Genomic DNA, 20,214 nt, shown 5'->3' with positions numbered 1-20,214 from the left:
ACTCCTCCCTCTCCAGGGACCATTTGTCCTCATATTACATCTTTGTATGTAAACTTCACTTTTGTTTTAAACACTAATGACTGTTGTAATTTTATGTTTATCTGCTTCATGATTAGTTCACTATAAGTCTTTTCCAGTAAGTTGTAAGCTCCATGGGGTCAAAAATCAAAAATCATGCCTCTGGTTTTTTGTTGTTGTTATTTTTGGGGGGAGAGGGGGGCAGGTGAACAATCACAATATTCTAATTTGAAAATTGTTCTCAGACCACACAATATACAAAAAGGCAGTGGCATGCAAATTGTTGTGAAACCGTAAGGTATAGACCTATAAATACTTTCTAATGGTTCCAAAGCCTGGCTGTTTTCCCTTTCCACTCTCCCAGAAAACTAGCTCAGAAATAGAGCTTTCATAACTCCTTTCTAACAGCTCCACATTTATCCCAGGTGAATGTAACCTGACTTTCTATCCATGTCACAATGACCCAGACATGGGGTACATGTTTTAGGAATGGAAAAGACAGGTCATTTAATATATAATATCTCTTTTCCTTCTCTGGTCCAACTAATTAGGCAGGGCTATGACTACATCAAAACTGTGTATGCTTTTTATCTCATATGGTTTCTTTTTGCCTGCTTGAATCCTTTAGATCTAATTGACATTTAAAATTGTGTAAGTTTAAGGTGTACAATGTGCTGATTTGATATATATTACAAAATGTTCACCTCCATACCTTAGCTAACATCTCCATCACGCTGCATAATTACCATTTCTTTTTTTAATTAAGAACATCAAAGTCTTGCCCAGCCAGCATGACTCAGCGGTTGAGCATCGACCCATGAACCGGGAGGTCATGGTTTGATTCCCCGTCCGGGCACGTGCCTGGGTTTCGAGCTCTGTCACCAGTAGGGGGCGTGCAGGAGGCAGCTGATCAATGACTCTCATCACTGATGTTTCTAAATCTCTCTCCCTCTTTCTTCCTCTTTCCGAAATCCGTAAAAACATATTAAATTTTTTAAAAGAACATCAAAGTCTCTTAGCAACTTTCTTTTAATTTGCAACTTTCAAATATATAACACTGTATTATTAACTATAATCACCATGCTGTACAATGTATTCATCTTATAACTGGAAGTTTGTACTATTTGACCAACATCTCCTCATTTCCCCCAACTCCTAGCCCCTGGTAACTATCATTCTAGTCTCTATTTCAATGAGTTCATCTTTTTAAGATTCTACATATGAATGATTCATACAGCAATTGTCTTTCTCTGTCTGACTTATTTCACTTAACATAATGCCCCCTAAGGTGAATCCATGTTCTGATCATATCTTCTCCACAGTACTTAACTGGATCTTCCATTCATATTCATGGAATAATTGGATGAATTCTCTAACATTTCTGCCCAACCTCTCCTGGCAATGCACAGTTCAGATAAGCATGTTCAACATTCTGAGATTTCAGGGAAGAAATATGTTTTCTAACTTAATTGACCAAGGAATTCCAACCCCCCATGATGCTGATTGATATTTTATTTAGGGAACATTGGGCTAGATTACCCGGTAGTTCTCTTCCAGCTGATTGACTATATGGCACCTTATTTCTGGAGGAAATACTTTGAAATATTCAATATCATATGAATTTCAGTTCGAATTCAAAGACCTGTAAAAAATTTTAAGACATATATTGAGATAAAAGTGTTCTAATAACAAAACTTATCAGGGAAGCCTGCCCGGTGTAGGAGAGAAGTTCAGTCCTGAACTAGAAACTTTCACTGACTCCGTTTCTCTCCTCAGACCCGGACGGGTGAAACTATTGTTCAAGTGTTTACCTGCCTATTGATGTTGTGTGGCTATAGGGCCCAGCCATTATGGCAATGGGCCCACGTCCTCAAAAATGGGAGCCAGGACTCCTGGATTCAATACTTAGATTTCTTTTCTATGAGAGAATTAAGCAGTCAGAGTACTGGTCTACCAATGAGCTTCTGGAAGAGTTTTCGAGGGCAACTATGATAAGAAACATAAAATATTTTTGAAAGCTTACAAAATATTATAAAAATGAAAGACATTTCACTAAACCAATTTTCCTAATCATTACCAAAACTTTAGACCCATCAGATTATAAAATATATGTGTTTGCTTTTATTAAATTTAATAGAAAAAATTATGAACTCTTTTGTGATGATTAAACATCATGAAAGTGAAAAATGGATGGAATGCTCATGTGATTTAAAATAGAAATTGATTTATTTCTCATTGTTATCAGTGAAACAGGCAGATCTTGCTTACTCAGGCACTGGATATTCACATTTTTATCCTAACATGAGGAACAGATGCATTCGCATACCATATTTTTCTTTAACTTGGAAAAATCACACAGAATGAAATCATTGAGCTACATCATGATGTCTATTGAGTGCCAACTCTGTGTGTTGCATCCATTATCTCATTAAGTAAGCAGTGTCCTGGAGGATATTTGCAAGTCTTTGCATGACACCATGCAGCTTCCTCCCTGAAGCCTGAAAGGTGCTAAATGTCATCTTGCCCCTTCTGAGTCAGGCTGGCTCCCGGAACTCTTGACTGCACTAATCTGGATTTGTGAGCTCTAAAAGTCTTCCTAATTTGGAGCAGCCTTTTGATATATACTTAAATAGATAGTTGGTCATCATTAGTCATAGGTTCTGTCTTTGTGAACTCACCTTCTTGCTAAAATGTATTTTTAACCCCCCAAATCAATACTTGCAGTGCTTTTATGGTCATTTGTGAACATGTCTGAAAATTTGAGAAGCCTGATGTCCACAGACTCAGCTGAGATGGAACAAAGGGACACACCGCCTTGTTGCAGCTCCCATACTGTAAACAAGGGTCCTTTCCATGATATATGTATTTCACGCAGATTTTTTCATGCTTGTATTTTTTGTTGGTGGTTTCACTATATAAAGTGGCCCCTAAATGTGGTGCTGAATGCTGTATAGTGCTCTTATGCTCAAAACACTGTGATGTGCCTTTTGGGGGAAATATGTGTGTCAATTAAACTCCACACAGGCATGAGTTATAGTGCTGTTGGCTGTGAGTTCAATTTAATGTATCAATATTATTATTAAATACGGTGTCTTTAAACAGAAACACACATAAAACAAGGTTATATATTGATTGGTGGATAGAAATTTTGTCACCAGAGCCTCACAGGAACCCAACCCTGTATTTCCTCTAGAAGCAATACTTAGCATTCTCTAATTCAGTGCTTGTGGCAACTTCATAAAATACAACTCCTTCAAATAACGAGGATCAGCCAGATCCAGAGACATCGTCAAACTTGACTTTCTAAACTGATGGTTTAATGTCTGATGATCTGATTATTCAGCTTTTGAACTGAGATTAGGAAATGAATTAAAGACCAACTTTTAAGGTGATGGAACCTTTATGGGGACGTCATAAAGGACTGAAATGAAAGATTTGTGATGAAAGTTCTCATGAAACCTAACTCTCCGAGGAAAAGAGTCTCACATAATCTCACTAATGCTCAGCAGTCATTATTTTGTGACTTGAAACATGATGTCTTCCTCGGTGGAAAGAAAGAAGAGTAGAAATTCGAAAAATTCTAGTTTACAAGGTTTTAAAATATGTTCATAAGGCATACTGTTGTGTATGACTCAAACTAAGTTTATCAGAGATGGTGAACCCTTTAAATTTAATCCATGAAATCCCCAGCTGTCTTCATTATAAGCTCTCACATAAAAGGTTAATTTATTCCAATCAGTTAGTTTATTAAGCACAGAAAGGGCATATTGCGATACTACTATAAAACGACTTTTTAAGTTGTAAGTAAAACTAGACAGAAACTCCTGACCTTTCATTACTTGCCCCATTTGTTTGTAGTAAATGCAAAATTATTTTAAGGAAATCTTTCTTTCATTTATAATCAGAATCTTTTAACAGATAGTGCTATTAAAAACTTTTGATGATTTCCTCCCCCTGAAATTCAGTTTATATCAGAAGCACTTATTAGTTTTCCAATAACAATGAGTCAGCAATAATTTACTTAAATATAGGTGACTGTCTTTTCAATTATTATTATTTTTTAAAATATATCTTTATTGATTTCAGAGAGAGGAAAGGAGAGGGAGAGAGAGAGAGACAGAAACATCAATGATGAGAGAGTCATTGATCGAGCCCGCAACCTGGGCATGTGCCCTGACCGGGAATCGGACCCCGATTGCCTAGATCCTAGGTCGACGCTCAACCACTGAGCCACGCCCGGCCGGGTGTGACTGTCTTTTCAAAAAAGCAACGATTCTTAGATAACTTGTCGAAAGATAGGGTTTTGATTTTGAGGCAAGTATTGGGTTGTTATGTGATTCTTGAGACGTTTATTTATGTTTTACATTGAGGGTTATTTCTAAAAATTTTGTAGTTTGGAAGTCCACAAATGGTATGAGATGTTATGAATTTAGGCAATATTCTATTTAATATTTCAGTAGTATAATGTTATAAGCACTTAGTCTGTGTCAGATGCTGAGGTGGTTGCCTTGCATATATTTTCTTTAATTCTGACAGTAACTGGATACAATAAGTAATATTATTTTCACTTTACAGAAAGAAAAAAAAGCACTGAGGTGCAAGAGGCCTAAATATTGTGCTCAAGGGATATAGAAGACTAATATATGTTGTTAAAGAAAAATATTCAAACTTAGATATAGGAAAATATCCAAACTCATTGCTTTCTGCAGCTTTCTAAATTAATTTATAAATAAAATTACAAGCTAATATTTACCTTTTTAAAATTTGTAGATTGAAATGACAAGCATGACATAGAGCAGAGTATTCCTAATTGATTGATCACTGACTGTTTAAAGAAATCAATTTTAGAAGTCCTTAGCCATTCTTATTTACATAAGCAAATTATCAAAACTGTCCTTTTAGTCTGTTGTATTTTGCCCAAATATTGTCTACCGTGAGTTACTGTTGAAACACAGGAAGGCATTTGTATCAGGACTTTATGAGACTTTCAAACCCACTGGCTGTTCTTAAAGGGGGATTCATACACCCTCTGCAGATTGAAAATTAAATGTGCTTTACAGATAGCTTCTTAAAGGGAATGAAAGTAAATTGTGAGTGATCGGCGCCAAATAGCTTTTCTTCCATAGCATCAAATAAGTAGTATTTCCTCAACAAGCAAAACCTTCTCTGGTTCCTGTCACACTAAAATTCTTCTAGCACAGAGCAGCATCCTTCCTCCCCTCCCCACTTTCTAGCCAATACGATAGCTTAATTCTTTGTTTTCAATTCATTTATAATCCACTTAACATAAACTCACCCTTTTGAAATGCACAATACAGTGCTTTTCAGTCTATTCACAGGTTGTGCCACCATCACCACCATCCCACTCAGAACACTTTCATCGCCCCAAAGGGACACCCTGTACCACTAGCAGTAACACCCCATTCACTTCTCCCCTGCCCACTGACTGACTCTAATCTGCTTTCTGTCTCTATAGATTGGCCTATTCTAGATATTTCATATAAGTGGAATTATGCAATATGTGGCTTTTTGTGTCTGGCTTCTCTCACTTAGCGTAACGTTTTCTAGGTACATGCATGTTGTACCATGTATCAGTACTTCATTTCTTTTTTATGGCTGGAGAGCGTCCATTGTATGGGTGACCACACTTGCTTATCCATTCATCAGTTGATGGACATTTAGGTTTCTACTCTTGGCTGTTCTGAATAATGTTACTATGAAAGCTATTGTATAAGCTATTGTGTGGGCATAGGTTTCATTTATCTTGGGTAGATGATTTAGATCTTTTTTCTCATTTTTCATTGCTTTATTCTCAGTTTCAGCCATACCCAGAACAATAGGAACTCTTCCCATCCTTAACAGAGCTTGATAAACGCTGGGCTGCCATATCTCCCTAAACCTGATCTCCATTTGCCTGTCTTTTCCCAGAGCCACCCATTGGCCAGATGCACCCCCCACATGGCAGCGTCACTCCTCAGAAGAACAGCAACCTGCTTGTGATCATTGTGGTCACCGTTGGCATCATCACAGTGCTGGTGGTGGCGATCGTGGCCGTGATTTGCACCCGACGCTCTTCAGCCCAGCAGAGAAAGTAGGTAACAGCTGGTTCCCAAAAGAAGTCCCTGCTTAACCCAGCTACCATATTTTTGAGTTATATTTTTAAAGTCTTTCTTCCTTGCTCTTTCATAATTTACCACATGTTTCTTATCTCCTGACCTGGGCAAAAGCTTGCCTGTTGTCCAGTCCAGGCCCATTAACTTAATTGACTAAGGGCTAGACTCGCAGTCTTAATAGTAGAATCCTGGAGATCCACTTTGCATTTCTGTTTGATTTTACTTCTTGAGGCCAATTCTTTCTTTCAAGTGACAGCAGGTATTCCTTAAGTAACACTTAGAGAATGGACTTCCCCATGGCCCTACGTATGGCCTTCTCTGCAACTATGTATAAAAGGTTCGAGACGTGTTTTCTTCTATAAGTGTTTATCACTTTTGGCAAGGAGGCCTGTAGGCATTTAATCAATGTTGTTCTACGAATGATTGCCTGTAAATACCAAACACAATGTAGTCACAATACTAGCGAGTGTTTAGTTTGGAGGCAGTAAAGAAAGAAGAGAGATCCAGGCAATCAAAATGGTTCATATTTCCTGGCTATAGTTGATTCTCAGGAAATTGTAAGAATTGAGGGGTTTAAAAGTATTTTCATATTATGCACCTCTACGTTCTAGCACAAGCAGAGCATGAGACATCAAAGTACACGGTTTAGAATGGAAAGGTAGTTTTAATTCAGCTCATCCCTTTCCAGCAATACCCCCTAACCGGCATATTAACCTTGTGTCAGCCAGTTGTGGGAATCAGCAGTAACCTCCAGGTTGTCCTCTGCGTCTTGCTAATCTAGTACTTCTTCAACTCCATCCTGATAAGTCCCTTTCAGCTGTACTTTCTCACTGGATTGGCTATTATAGGCCCTTTCCTTGTTAGTGTTTTTGCTGATGTGGCATTTTTTCAGTACTGAGGAGCGAATGTTTAAACTCTTAAATGAAATTGACTCTATTTTAACTACCATAGTTCACTTGCACTGATGTTCAAAGTTTTAAGAGAGATTCTCTAGCAAATGATTTTCCCTCTTCCCTTGGTAATACCTCAGCCTCTCTCTCTCTTTTTAAAAATCCTGTGACCATATTTGTTGATCTGTAGTGAGTCTTCCAGCATCTTGAAGTGAGGTGTTTAGAAACAGGATACAGGAATAGGTACATATTGAAGAAAGTTACATAGGGTGGGCTGTAGATGTATTTTTTGTATTTAATGTATGTGTATATATGTGTGTGTATATGTGTGTGTGTGTGTATATGTAACATATGTGTGTGTATATGTGTGTGTGTGTGTGTGTGTGTGTGTGTGTGTGTGTGTGTGTGTGTATGCAGGGAAAATTTGGTATCCAACTGCATTCACGTGATTGGACTGTCTTCAAGTCGGTGATAGCTGGTGTGCTGGTCCAGTGTGCCCAAACAAGAAACTAGAGCTTAACAAGGCTGGCCTCATGTGTGAGCATTCTGGGAACTGAGAGTCACCCACAGAGCTTCCTGAGTACTGGGTACTTAGTAAGCTCTGGGGAAAGAACCAAAATGGAATAAAGCAGTGAAGGATCTCTTGGTCCAGCATTCCCAGGAAAAGGGCTGTGCTAATGTAGAATGGTGGGACACCACGGTGTGGGTCTCTGAAGCAGAGTGACAGAGTCACAGACATGGAAGTGAGGAAGACACCAAGCCCAACTTGGCCTGTTTCACGATAGTTTTCAAAAACATCGATGAATCCACTAAATTAAAGTTGACTAGCTAAACCATATGTAGCAGGGTATTTTGTGTGTGTTTTTCACTTTTATCACTGCAAGAAGGATATTTGAGGGTTCTGTGGACCTGATCAACAGGAGTACTGGACGTATTTTGTTTCTCCACAGAGAAAATGCCAGTCTTCTCAATGAGCAAAGGTGGGATTTGATGTTAGTTAGAGAAACTTTCAAATTATCTTAAATTCCATACCAAACATTTTGTTAAGAGCTTACAGATTTTATTTAGAAAGAGTAGAGGCTGGGGCCTGGGTGTGACTTGTTTTTAAAATTAGGGAATGAACAAAAGCACAAATCATTCCATCAATAACCAAAAACCCAAAGAGAGCAGATTTAGAGTGTCTGTATGCCTCCCCTTCCTCCCAGAGTCTTTTAATATTTACTGGACGTATTTTCACAGTGCTTCTTCATGTATCTTTCTTCAGTCACAGACCATTGGCATTCATCTTTGTCTCTTTATATATGTTAACAGAAAAAGGAGAAAAAGAAGTTTCTCCTTCTAGATATTTCTGAGTTTTAATTTAGTTTTTCTTGATTTCATCTAGGACTCCTTTCCCTGATACCACCATCACTGAGCCCTTTAGAACAAATTAAGTAATTCAGATGAAAGCAAGATCAATTCCAATTTGAAACAGAAATATTGTCCCTTACAGGGCTCTCAGAAAAAATGGGAGTTTAATGTAATTAATAAGGTGAAGTAGGAAACCCATTCATGGGCTTCTTCAATATCTCTCTGTCTGGGAGTGCTGAGAATGTAAATTTTACTTGTGTTTTATTGGGGGACTTTAATTGAATTCAAATGGATATGGAATATATGTGCGTGTACTGTCGTAAATAGCTCATTCAAGTTATTGTCTATGCATTTTATCCTGTGGTTAATCATACTCATGTGATTTATTATATACACCTCATATGTAATAATGAGGTAGGTTGCTGGTCCACTCACATTCTAGTTTGTAAGATTTTATTTTTATGCTATAAAATAACTGACAGAAGTTAGAACCCAAGATCTAGTTCTGATTCTACCACTTCTTTAATTAAATTAATGGTATTTAATTAAACCTAAAGGAAGAGCTAATTCTGTTGGTTTCCTCAAATGAGAAATAGGACTAAATACTTTAATATCCCCTCTACCTTGTAAACACTGAAATTCCCCATGGAATGCTACTAAATTATAGAAACATATAGCAGCATTTAGCTTCAAACTAATATGAAATAAAACTAATTTCGTATTTCTTTTTAGTTATTAATTTAAATTTTTCTACTACTTTGAAGAGATGCCCCTAACACATTTTGAATTAGTGGGATTATAGACTATCATAATATAGAAAAAATGTTTTATGAAAGCTTTAATTGATGGGAGGTGTTCAGTGTTTTTAATGAAGTAATAACATTTTTGTGGCCCCAATATAGAACATGGTTTGATCATTTATAATGTAACATAGACACTAACGACAACATATTTGACATTGAGATTATCCTGGGAATCCAAGACACATGGTTATAGATAATTAACAATTTGTCTGAATACATTAAATTTAAATATATAAATAAAATTCAAGATTCACCTGATAGAATCACCAGTTGACAAAACCTCCTATTTGATTGGACAGGTACTCAGCAGGTTTTGAATATTAGAACACATTCTGATCTTGACCAAAATAATTATTTTCAGTACTCAGGATCAAATGTTTAAACTCTTAAATGAAATCTATTATACTTTAACTACTATAGATCACTTGCACTGATTTTTAAAGTTTTAACATTTTAATCATTTTTCAGCATACACCACTCAGAGATTTTAACTGTCAACCACTTAGGACTCCAATATGTCTTTATTTCATCTCAGAAAATACAGGTTTATTTGAGTAGTTAAGACATGTTTTCCCTGGGTTTCTAATGCTTTTTTTCAATAGCAGTTAGTAGAATAAAAAAAATTAGTGTAGAGAATTTGAAACCTTGGAAAGGATTTGGATGGAGGATTCAGAGAAGGTATTTATACTTCTCAATATATGTTTTTCCTAGTTAAATTGTAATTATTTTTTACCTCAGTTCAGGCCTTCTTCCTTCCCGCAGCCTTCCCTAAATTCCCAGTGGGGCAGAGTGTCCCCACCTCAACCTCCCTTTAGATTTTGGGCAGAGGTCTGTCTGACCATGAGAATTAGTACAGAGCTATCTGTCTACCTCTCGTGAACAACCTGAGCAGAGGATTCCTAAGCACAGAGTGGGAACTTAATAATGTGGTAAAAGAACCTTACAATGTGGTAAAAGAACCTCTGAAATGATAATAGTATTTTAGAACTTCAAAGGGCACATTCGAATAAAATAAATACCCAATGTTGGTTCTTACCCATTCACGTCCCCAGGTTATATGCAAACTAAGGAAGAGGTGGGCCAATAAAGAATCAAAGAACCTTGCAAAAAATACTTGTAAGCCCTGGCCGGTGTGGCTCAGTTGGTTGGGTGTTGTCCTGTGCACCGAAGGCTTGCCGACTGATTCCTGGGCAGGGCACATGCCCCAGTCACTGACTTGATATACGGTCAATGTTTCACTCTCACATCGATATTTCTCTCTCTCTTCCTTTCTCTCTCAAAATCCAATTTTTTTTAAGCATATCTTTATTGATTTCAGAGAAAGGAAAGGAGGGAAAGAGAGAGAGATAGAAACATCAATGAGGAGAGAGTCATTGATCGGCTGCCTAGCCCATAACCCGGGCATGTGCCCTGACCGGGAATCGAACCCTGATCTCCTGGATCCTAGGTCGATGCTCAACCGCTGAGCCACGCCTGGCCGGGCTCAAAATCAATTTTTAAAAAATCTTAAAAAATACTCAAGTCAATAATGAAATATTTGTATTATTTAATTCAAATAATTACTATGTGCTGAGTATGTGATCTGCATTATACAAAGTAACAGATCTAATGTTAACTCTTGAGCTACAAATCTTTTTGCCGTTCCCCACAGACTTACTGATATTATTAAAAATGTTTCTATTGGAGGCACAGCCTCCTGTGATTTGTTCCCCTCCACTTTTTCAGCTTTCTACCCACCATGTCCAAGTGCAGGCTCCTTATTCCACAAATGCACAAATTCCCAGGAGCCATGCCATTCATTTATTAAGCTCCCAATGTCTCACCTATCTTTGCATTTCCAGTATTTAGTGGAGTTTTTGACACATAGTCAAGAAGGGATTATTCTACAGGCCATTGTCTAGAGTCAGTATGATCTTGCTACCAGGAGATCAGTAAAGTGCAGGTACTTTGGGGGGAAATATTAGAGCAGAAAACACTGCCTTATTTTTCTCATAAACTACTAGATGGATATTAAGTCTGGGGTTCTCATCTGCATGCTTCAAAAAAAGACAAATGAAAGAATATTAAGGAACGCTTAACAAATCACACCATTAAACATTTATTAATTGCCTAATATGTGCAAAGCATCTTATTCAGTAGTTGGGAAAACAAAGCCACTCTCAGTGGCCTTGCAGGGTTACAAAGAGTTTTCACTGAGAATAGTTTGAACCATTTAACAAGGATAAAAACAGTTATTCTTGCAAACCACCGCAAGTGAGGAAAGTGAGAAGGGGGTACCTCTCTGGGCTTGTGTCAAAAGAGATTTTAGCTGTCTGAAGTTTGTCTTATGAAGAGAGATTATTTTAAAAGAAGTAGAAGGTCCAAGTGGAGATTTAAAATGTTATAAAACTATATAGCAGAGATTGAAAAATCTTTCTGAAAAAAAGGCCAAATAGTAAACATTTTAGGCTTTGTTTGCCATGTCTTTGTTGCAAGTACTCAACACTCCAGTGCAAAAAATGAATGAGCTTGACAGGATTCCAATAAAACTTTATTTACCAGAGCAGGCAGTGGGTGGGTCTGGCCTGCAGGCCATCGTTTACTGACCCCTGCTGCAGAGAATGCCTAGCATGAGCATCGTGCTACTTTACTTAGCATGCAGGAATCATTTGAATCTCACTAGGCCCAAGGAGAGATGACCGCTGAAAAATAAATGTATAATTGCAAAATTCTTATTGAGTAAAATAAGAGGCATTTGAAGCACACTTCCAAAGTGTGTTCTTTTCTTTTCAAAAGGATAGGTCTTACTGCGCTTGAATCAGACCTTAGTCACTCCAAAGGTAATGTGTTTTCCTGTCCTAAGAATGTCCTCATGCAGTCTTTTGTCTCCAAAGAGCAAGCTTCCCGATTGCACATTGAATTATACAGCTGAGGTACAGACTTCTTTCTAAGCCTGTATCTTGGCTGTTGGCACAGACTCTGGCCTTTTTATTTCTATTTGCCCTTTCAAAATAGTCCCTTCATTTATCTCGTAAGCAGATGTTACAGTCAGGTACCTTATGCCTAGCTCCAAAGATTGGCATATGGCTCCATCTAACCCATTGTCAGCTTGTGCTGGAATTTGCAGCCCGGGAGGCTGGAGGAAGGCTCTCTTTGGCAGGCCACTGAGGCCCTGGGGATTCAGCACCACGTCTCCTGTAATGTGGCAAAGCTCCTGGGAAAAGAGGAAAAGCTGCCAAGACAAGCCTGCCAATTCCTGGATTTCACAGGTTTCCTCCTGGGAGTGCTTTTGTTTCCTTTCCCTGCTTCTAACTTGAATTGACAGAGAAAAGAGAGGTGGGGCTGTTGAAGAGAGGCGCTCACATTTGCCTTCTAATTCTGCTCCATAGGAAACGGGCCACCCACAGTGTTGGCAAAAGGAAGGGCAGCCAGAAGGACCTCCGGCCCCCTGACCTTTGGATACATCATGAGGAAATGGAGATGAAGAACATCGAGAAGCCGTCAGGCACTGACCCTGCGGGAAGGGAGTCCCCCATCCAAAGTTGCCAAGAGCTCACACCAGTCAGTCACAGCCAGTCAGAAACCCAAATGGGGAGCAAAAGCACCTCTCATTCAGGTAATTCTCTCCTCTGCCATCAGGAAAAACATCCCATTCTGGGCCCACAGGGGTGTTCTCCACTCTCTCTTGTGGAGGTATCCTTCCCACTAATTTACAGTTATTTACCAATAGTGAAAATAATATGATATAAATTTGGCTGATTAACCTGGTTTACTTTCTATCCCATCACCCTGTTGTCTGCCTTTAATCACTGCAGTGCTTCTTGAAACCTTTAGAGGTAGGAATGATACCGTTGGGAAATATTGTAATGTAAAGCCTCAATGAATAGATTGCTTTTTGTTAAATCTTGAGCAAACGTTTGTCAAGGCGATAAAAGTTGAAGCCATTGCACACTTTGTAGTGCCCTATGTCTGCGGATAACTGAAAGTTGCTTTTAAATTTACTGTCAGTTCTTTGCTTTAAAAAACCACATCGAGGACATTTGAAATATGAAAACATTGACCATTCTGTTACTTTGCCTTGATTACCACCGAGATCTCCTCTCATCCACACGCAATCACACTGATACGATCACTAGCCTAGTTCAATGAAGTCACCCTGTAAGTATACAAAGTGATCTGGAGAAAACCCCACTGTATAATAAAATGGTGCAAAACAACCCATGTCCAGGAATAAGTGGGAAAGCTAGAAAGTGGTGGTGAGATATTTCACCTCCTGTGGGTCCTCATAGTTTTAAATGCTTATGGGATGTTGGGGAATCAACCGAGTACTGGCCTCAGAAAACCTCTTCGTCCACTCATGCTGTGTTTGTAGAATGAGTAGCTGTTGTTTTCAAACCAAATAAAAGTATTTTAGTTGTTTAAATGTGTACCTGAATAACTAGACTTTTTCTGCCTCGAATTGTTTAAACAAGGGCTCCAGTTACTGATTTTCAGTTATGAGTTTTTGAGTCTTCTTTTCTAGACCTTAAGTAATATCTCAAGCAGAGCCCCTAACTTTTGTGTCACATTCAGTTATTAAATGCATTTCAGTTCTGTTAAAAGCTACGATGTGAAACTTAAAGACTCCTCCCCATGGCTAGCGAGACTTTTGGCTCTGAAGGCCGAGGTCGCAATCTTTCTGTAAGTCCTGTAGCACCGTGCAGTGAAGTTGAGTGACGGACGGGACAGAAGGAGCGGCCACAGTCTGTTCAGACACATGTTTACCTGTCCCTCCCCACTGTCCCTTCCTCCTGGCTATGTTTTCTGGGTCATGAGGTGAAGGTGAATTTTATTAGTGAGGGTGTATTGCTTGAGTAATAAGAAATTAGGTATTATCATTTAATACATTAATCAAATGAAAAAGGTATTGGCCTGCCTGGCTAGAAATGATATGAAGTGTTGAATCACTGAAGGAAGCGTCTCTCAGGAGCTCTGTTTTTCTTTTAGGTCAAGACACTGAAGAAGCAGGAAGCTCTATGTCCACTCTGGAGAGGTCGCTGGCTGCGCGGCGAGCCACCCGGGCAAAACTCATGATTCCTATGGAAGGCCAGTCCAGCAACCCCGGTGAGTAAAGGCCGGCACCGCAATGAGGGAATGAAGCGGGTTCTGTTTGTATCTTTTCTATATTAATTATCAAAAAATGATTGAAGTCTCTTCTGATCCTTCTGGGCAAATGGACATAACGAAGAATGCCTAAAACCACATTATTGACAAGCAGAAGTCAGAATTTTCACTCCGTTACTGTATTTGTTACACACCATGAAATGTTACGGCAAGCAGTTAGCTACATATTTAAGAAATTGAAAAGAATATGAGTTGACATAAAAAGAGTTGAAATTTCTGTCAATATTATTGAACTTATCTAATGATCACCTTCATAGCTTTTTTTTTTTTTTACTGTTTAATGGGTCCAATTTTTAGACTTAAATAATCTAGCACCCTTGAAGCAAGTATTGACAGACCCTCACTCCCTCACTCCCCCCTTCTTGTTAAGTTCTCTGGCATACTCCCATGTTTACTGAAGATATTAGTATCTGTGGATCACTTCCTTTCCAATTACCCCTATGATCAATCTTGGTAATTACGATACCCATGCCGACCATCCATCCAGTGCCCTAGACTGTTAGTTCCCTTGTGTTACCTGAAATGATATCGGTTCTTTCCCACCACAGCACATCAATTCCATGTCACATACAAAACCAATAATCGCGCCCCCTACAAGTTGTCAGTTTCTATCATCCCCTTTCCTAGCCCCTTATTACTTTCTCGCTCCCCTATTTGATTTCCCCTTTGCCCACCATTCTTCAATTTCACTACGCCCTCCGATCCATTAACTCTGCCACCTTCCCAGTGTTCCTCGTCACCTCGTGTTCTCATTTTCATCCAAAACTCCGCTTCCAATCCGTCATCATTTATTATTTCTAGTCCCTTATAAACACCCTCATCTCCCTTGTCCTCCTTCCCCATCATATCATCTGAAAAAAAAAAAAAAAATGCAGCCCTGGTTAAATCAGCTCCTCTACCGACTCTCACCACCAGCCCTGACAGCCGACCCTAGAGAAAGACACACAGCCTGCTTCCTGGGCGTCTCCGGCCACAACCCCCAGGGGAGCTGTCATCTATTTGGAAATGCCGCTGCATTTCTGTAGTCATTAATTGTCTCACTTTGTAAGATGAGTGTCTTATATCTGTTCTCGCTTTTCAGACTACCAATACCCCTTTCCTTGGTTCTCATATCAGCAAGGAGAGAGAAGCGTTCGGAAATGGTATCCCTGTCTTCCCATCAAACCCAGTCGATCCGCTTGTCCTTCTAATTAAGGCGAGCTCTGTCTCACGTGGACGTGCCTTTTTCACCCTCTTACGGACTCTCCTGCCCCCTTTCCTGCCCTTTCTGTATCATCGGTTTTCCCTCCAGTCACATACAAACGCCCTCACAAGCCCTGTGTTATTCAGCACCCTCGCTTACCGAATGCTGCGTGTTCCTGGGTTCCTTCCTACCCCACGGCCGCTGCTTCTCAGTATTTGTTCGTGTGCCCCCTCTTTTTCCCAATCTCCAAGAATCAGAGAGTGCCCCAGGGCTCAGGCCCCAAGCTCCTCTCTTCTGTCTACACCAGCTTCTCAGATGATCATCTCGTCCCAGTGGTCTTAACGCCATGAAAATGCTCCTGGATCCCAAGCTTTATCTCCAGCTTACCCCCTTCCCGGGATCCACATCAACCTCCATATCAGGGGCTGACTCAGCGTCTCCAGGTGGCTATGGAATGAGCAGGCCGTCTGTGTTCAAAATGAGACCCTCGCTCTTCCCCAAATCCTGCCCCCAGCTGCCAACTCCATCTTCCTCCTGCTCTCCCCGGTCCACACATGGCACCACTGCCGATTCATTTACTCTTGCTCAGAACTTTAATTTCGTGCCTCTTCATTCAGATTTTCTCACACTCCAAATTCAGTCTTGCACCAAATTCTATAGTTCTTGCTTTCAATACCTGTCCAACTCTGACCACCCCTCATCCACGACACCGCCATCTCTTACAGATAATAGACGATAACCGTAAGCTTGTAACTGCTTTCTTTCCTTTAGCTCTTGGCCCTACAGTGAGTTGTCCCCACATTAGCCTTTCAGTATACAAATATTGAAAGATATCCTTTGTGTTGCTCCTCTTGACTTCTGCACAGGTAGAGCGAAATCCAGTGATTTTACCATGTCTTAAAAGGCACCGGGTGGTCCAGCCTCTGGCCTTGCCCCTCACTCCATCTTCTGCTTCTCCTCTCTGTGACCCATTTCTCGAACTCTCTGTGACCCATTGCCACATAGTCCCCCTCTCTGCTTTTTGGATAATCATGCACATTTCCAACTCAGGGACTTTTTACTCGCTGCTCTCTTTGCCTGGGATCTCTTTTCATAGATATTTTCATGGCTATTGCCTCATAGCACTCAAGTCAGTGTTCAGCCACGACTACCACACACAGGACTTCCCTATATTGCCCGACATAGAATCTCTGGTCACTCTCAGCCCCCTTCGTTCTGCATCATTTTCCTTCATTGTGTCTGACCACCCTACTTGCATTTTTGTGTGTATGTATTTATTATTTGTTTCCTATATTTTAATGCAATCTATACAAAGGCAGAGACTTTGCCTGTTTTGATTACTTTGTATCCTCAATACCCAGAACAGAGCCTGGCACATGGTAGGCCCGCAATGGATACAATTTCAAGTGAATGAATTAATGGCTGTTTCTTTCTACTTACTGTACATCCTATTTCCTCTATACTCCAGCACATCTCTCAGTTGTACTATATAGTAAGTGCAAAAACATACATAGAATTTGTAATGAATGCCAACTGTTCAACTCATGGGGTAGCTACTATTATTATTCCTGTTTTACTGATAAGCAAGCAGAGGTTTGGAGAGGTTAAGAACATAGCTTGCATTCACACAGGGAGTTAGCAGCAGAGCCAGAATTTGGATGCTGACAGTCTGGCTTCAGTGTTCTGCGCTCTAATCATTACGCTCCCAGCTGTCATATTCTGTGAAGCCATTGTTCTATTTTCTTTTTTTATTCAGTTCACTACAGAGAGAGACTATGTACGCTTAGCTGCCTCTGTTTTTTTCCTCCAGTTACTTTCCTCTTGTCACTAAGTTCCAACTGTACCAACCTATTGTAGTTTCTTTTTAAAAATCATCGTGCTTCAGAGTCTTTGTGGGCCTTTTTGTCCCATATATAACTTTCTCATCCAATAAGTTTCCATTCTGATTGATTTTCCTTCCACAGTGTCTTTTGAATCCTGGGCTACCTTCCCATTCCCAAGAGTTATATTTTTTATTTTATTCATTGTGACCTCACACCTGAACTGTCGGAACAGCTTCATAATTAGTCTTCCTATCCCTAGTGTCTTCCAGACTCTTTTGCACCCTGCTTGCCAGATTTCTTCCTAAAACAGCTTAAACGCGACATTGCATTCCATGAATTTGCCCCATGGCTGCCCAGTGTCTACCAAGAGAAATAAGCACAAACTCCTCAGCGTAGCAGATTCGCGTCTACATTTCCAGTTTCCTGCTGCTATGCCCTTCGATGCATGCCCTAGACTCTCACCAAGCTAGATTAATTGCCAGTCCACTGATATACATTGCTTTTTATTTGTTTTCCCTTCTGAACACTTTTTCCTTTTGGAATGGCTTGGTGCCTATCTCTACCTAACAAAGTTCTGTGCATCTTTCAGAGCAGATGCTGATTCGAGATCTCATAAACTCTTTTATGATTACTCCATCCATTCCTTTCTCATATTTGAATAGCATGTTTTTCCAACTTTTGTGGCATTACACAAGCTCTGCCTCATATTCTTAGGTATTCAAGTCCAAATCTCTCCTCTGAAAAGTTGTGAAGTACATGATAAGGAACACATTATCTAATCCATCTTCATATTTATGCACTGCATAGCTCAACACCTCGCACAAAATTGGTGCTTGCTAAATATCTGCCACATGACTGAATGACATCACGACTCTATCAAGATAAAGATCTACAGTTTTATCAGCATAGTTATCTAAGGCCTTATCAATCACATCAGTTGCAAAAAGCCTATTGTATTTATCAGAAAGCTTAAGAATTTACTTTAAACATCAACTTTGACTCTATGTTGAAGCCATCTCCTTTTGTTGAATAGAGCTTTACCAACACAGAGCTTGGAGATAACAAAGATTGTAGCATTACAGGATTATTTCAAAGATATATATGTATTCTATTGATTCTTCATTTCTCATGGAAATCAGATGTAATTATAATATACATATTGAAAATGGGAATATCTAAGTAGTGTTCAGTGATTTTCCAAAGCAAAGTGCCGTTTAGCCAGCCATCACCCAGGGCAGGAAACAGAACCCTGTCAGAAGCGGCCTCACGGTTACTTCCCATCACTAGTCACCTCCCATCAGGAGTAACTGCCCTTCTGAAATCTCACCCCACAGATTATTTTTCCTGTTTTTGAGCTTTACATAAACGGAATCATGCAGATGCGTTAAGTTTCTGTCTTGCAACATCATCCCTAAGAGATTCTCCATATTGTTTGCGCCAATTTAGCTTGTGAATGTTCATCGCTGCATCGTGTCCTACTGTATGAACATAGTGCAATGTAACGAAGATGCGGCACAATGAGCTGTATCGCCGCGCACAATCTTGTGCACACCTTTCAGGGAACACGGCATGCATTTCTGTTGGGTATATACACATGTATCCAAGGCTGGCCTACACCTAAGAATGAGATTGCTGGGTCCAAGTATCCCTATAAATTTTATAAAAGTATTCAACTGTTTAAAAATCGTATTCATGCGTTATAATTGTTAAAACAATAAAAAATTAAATTGCTAATCATTTTAGGGCCACCATTCATGTAGAGAAAGACACTAGGAATAAGGGAAGGTTTGGAGGTTTTTTTTAGTCATAGAGCAATTCAGAGCTTGAGGTGACAACATGGGGCAACAGTGCATTGACTAGTCCAAGGGCAGGTTTCTGGTTCTGGCGCTCAGAGCACAGCTTCCATGCTCGTAAACCAGAGATGCTACCATCAGAAACTCTTTCTTCAAAAGGATATAAATAATACTAGGCATGCAAGTCATCATTATTCTTGGAGAAGCAATATACCCGAGAGGTTCAAAGGTCACCCAAGTGTGTCCTGGAGAGTTTCCTAAGCTGTCTGAGTCTGTGTTTCCCATTTGTAAAATCAGGATGCTCTCAGCACATGATAATATGAAAACTAAATAAAATAATAATTAGCAAGGTGTTTAGCAAATGAATAATATTCAAAAGTTCACAACACTTGTTAGATTTCATTTCTCTTTCCTTCTAAGTTCATTGTTTCCATTTCTGTTTAATGAAAACAATTTTAGCTGCCCTTAATATATCAGAAAATTTTATTAGAAAATATCCAATTTATAAATCTTAAAAAAAGAGTCCCAGTCTGCTGCACGTCTCTGTGAGTGAGCTCTTTAACCCCCTCAACACCGTAAAGTTGGCACTATTGTCTTCTCCACTTTACATATGAGAAAACTAAGAAATTGAAAGTTTAAGTCACTTGCCCAAGTCGATATATAGTTATCTTTTACTGTGCAGAGCAAATTACCCCCAAGGCATGGCAACATAAAAGAATCATTTATTTTGTCAATAGCCTTTGGGGGTCAGGAATCCAGGAGTATTTAGCTACGTAGTTCTGGTTCAGGATCTCAGTAGGTTTCTCACAGTCCCTTGGACTGAGGTCCCAAGTGCCTCTCCATAGGTCTGCTGGCACAGCCTCAAGACATAACTCTTGGCTTTTCCCATAGTGAGCAGTGTGTGTGTGTGTGTGTGTGTGTGTGTGAGAGAGAGAGAGAGAGAGAGAGGGAGGGAGGGAGAGAGAGAGAGAGAGAGAGAGAGGGAGAGAAATCTTTCCAACCTAATTTTGCAAGTAGCACACCATCACTTCTGCTGCATTCTCCTCATCAGCAGGTGAACCCAGGTGAAACACAGCAGGGAACCCACAGGATGCAAATA

The 20,214-nt window shown here is 39.6% G+C and overlaps 1 protein-coding gene across 1 annotated transcript in view; it reads left to right on the top strand.

The window, feature by feature from the left end:
- DCC (DCC netrin 1 receptor) overlaps positions 1-20,214 on the top strand; it is a 957,719-nt gene that overhangs the window by 896,263 nt on the left and 41,242 nt on the right. The window contains exons 23-25 of the mRNA XM_081150263.1: positions 5,947-6,109; positions 12,543-12,769; positions 14,140-14,256. Of these exons, the coding sequence (XP_081006389.1) occupies positions 5,947-6,109; positions 12,543-12,769; positions 14,140-14,256 (507 nt within the window). The remainder of the gene's footprint in view (positions 1-5,946; positions 6,110-12,542; positions 12,770-14,139; positions 14,257-20,214) is intronic.

This window comes from Miniopterus schreibersii, assembly GCF_964146895.1.
Source record: "Miniopterus schreibersii genome assembly, chromosome: 10".
NCBI lineage: Eukaryota > Metazoa > Chordata > Mammalia > Chiroptera > Miniopteridae > Miniopterus > Miniopterus schreibersii.
The sequence above is the reverse complement of the archived record's forward strand: the minus strand, read 5'-3'. Positions and strand labels throughout refer to the sequence as shown.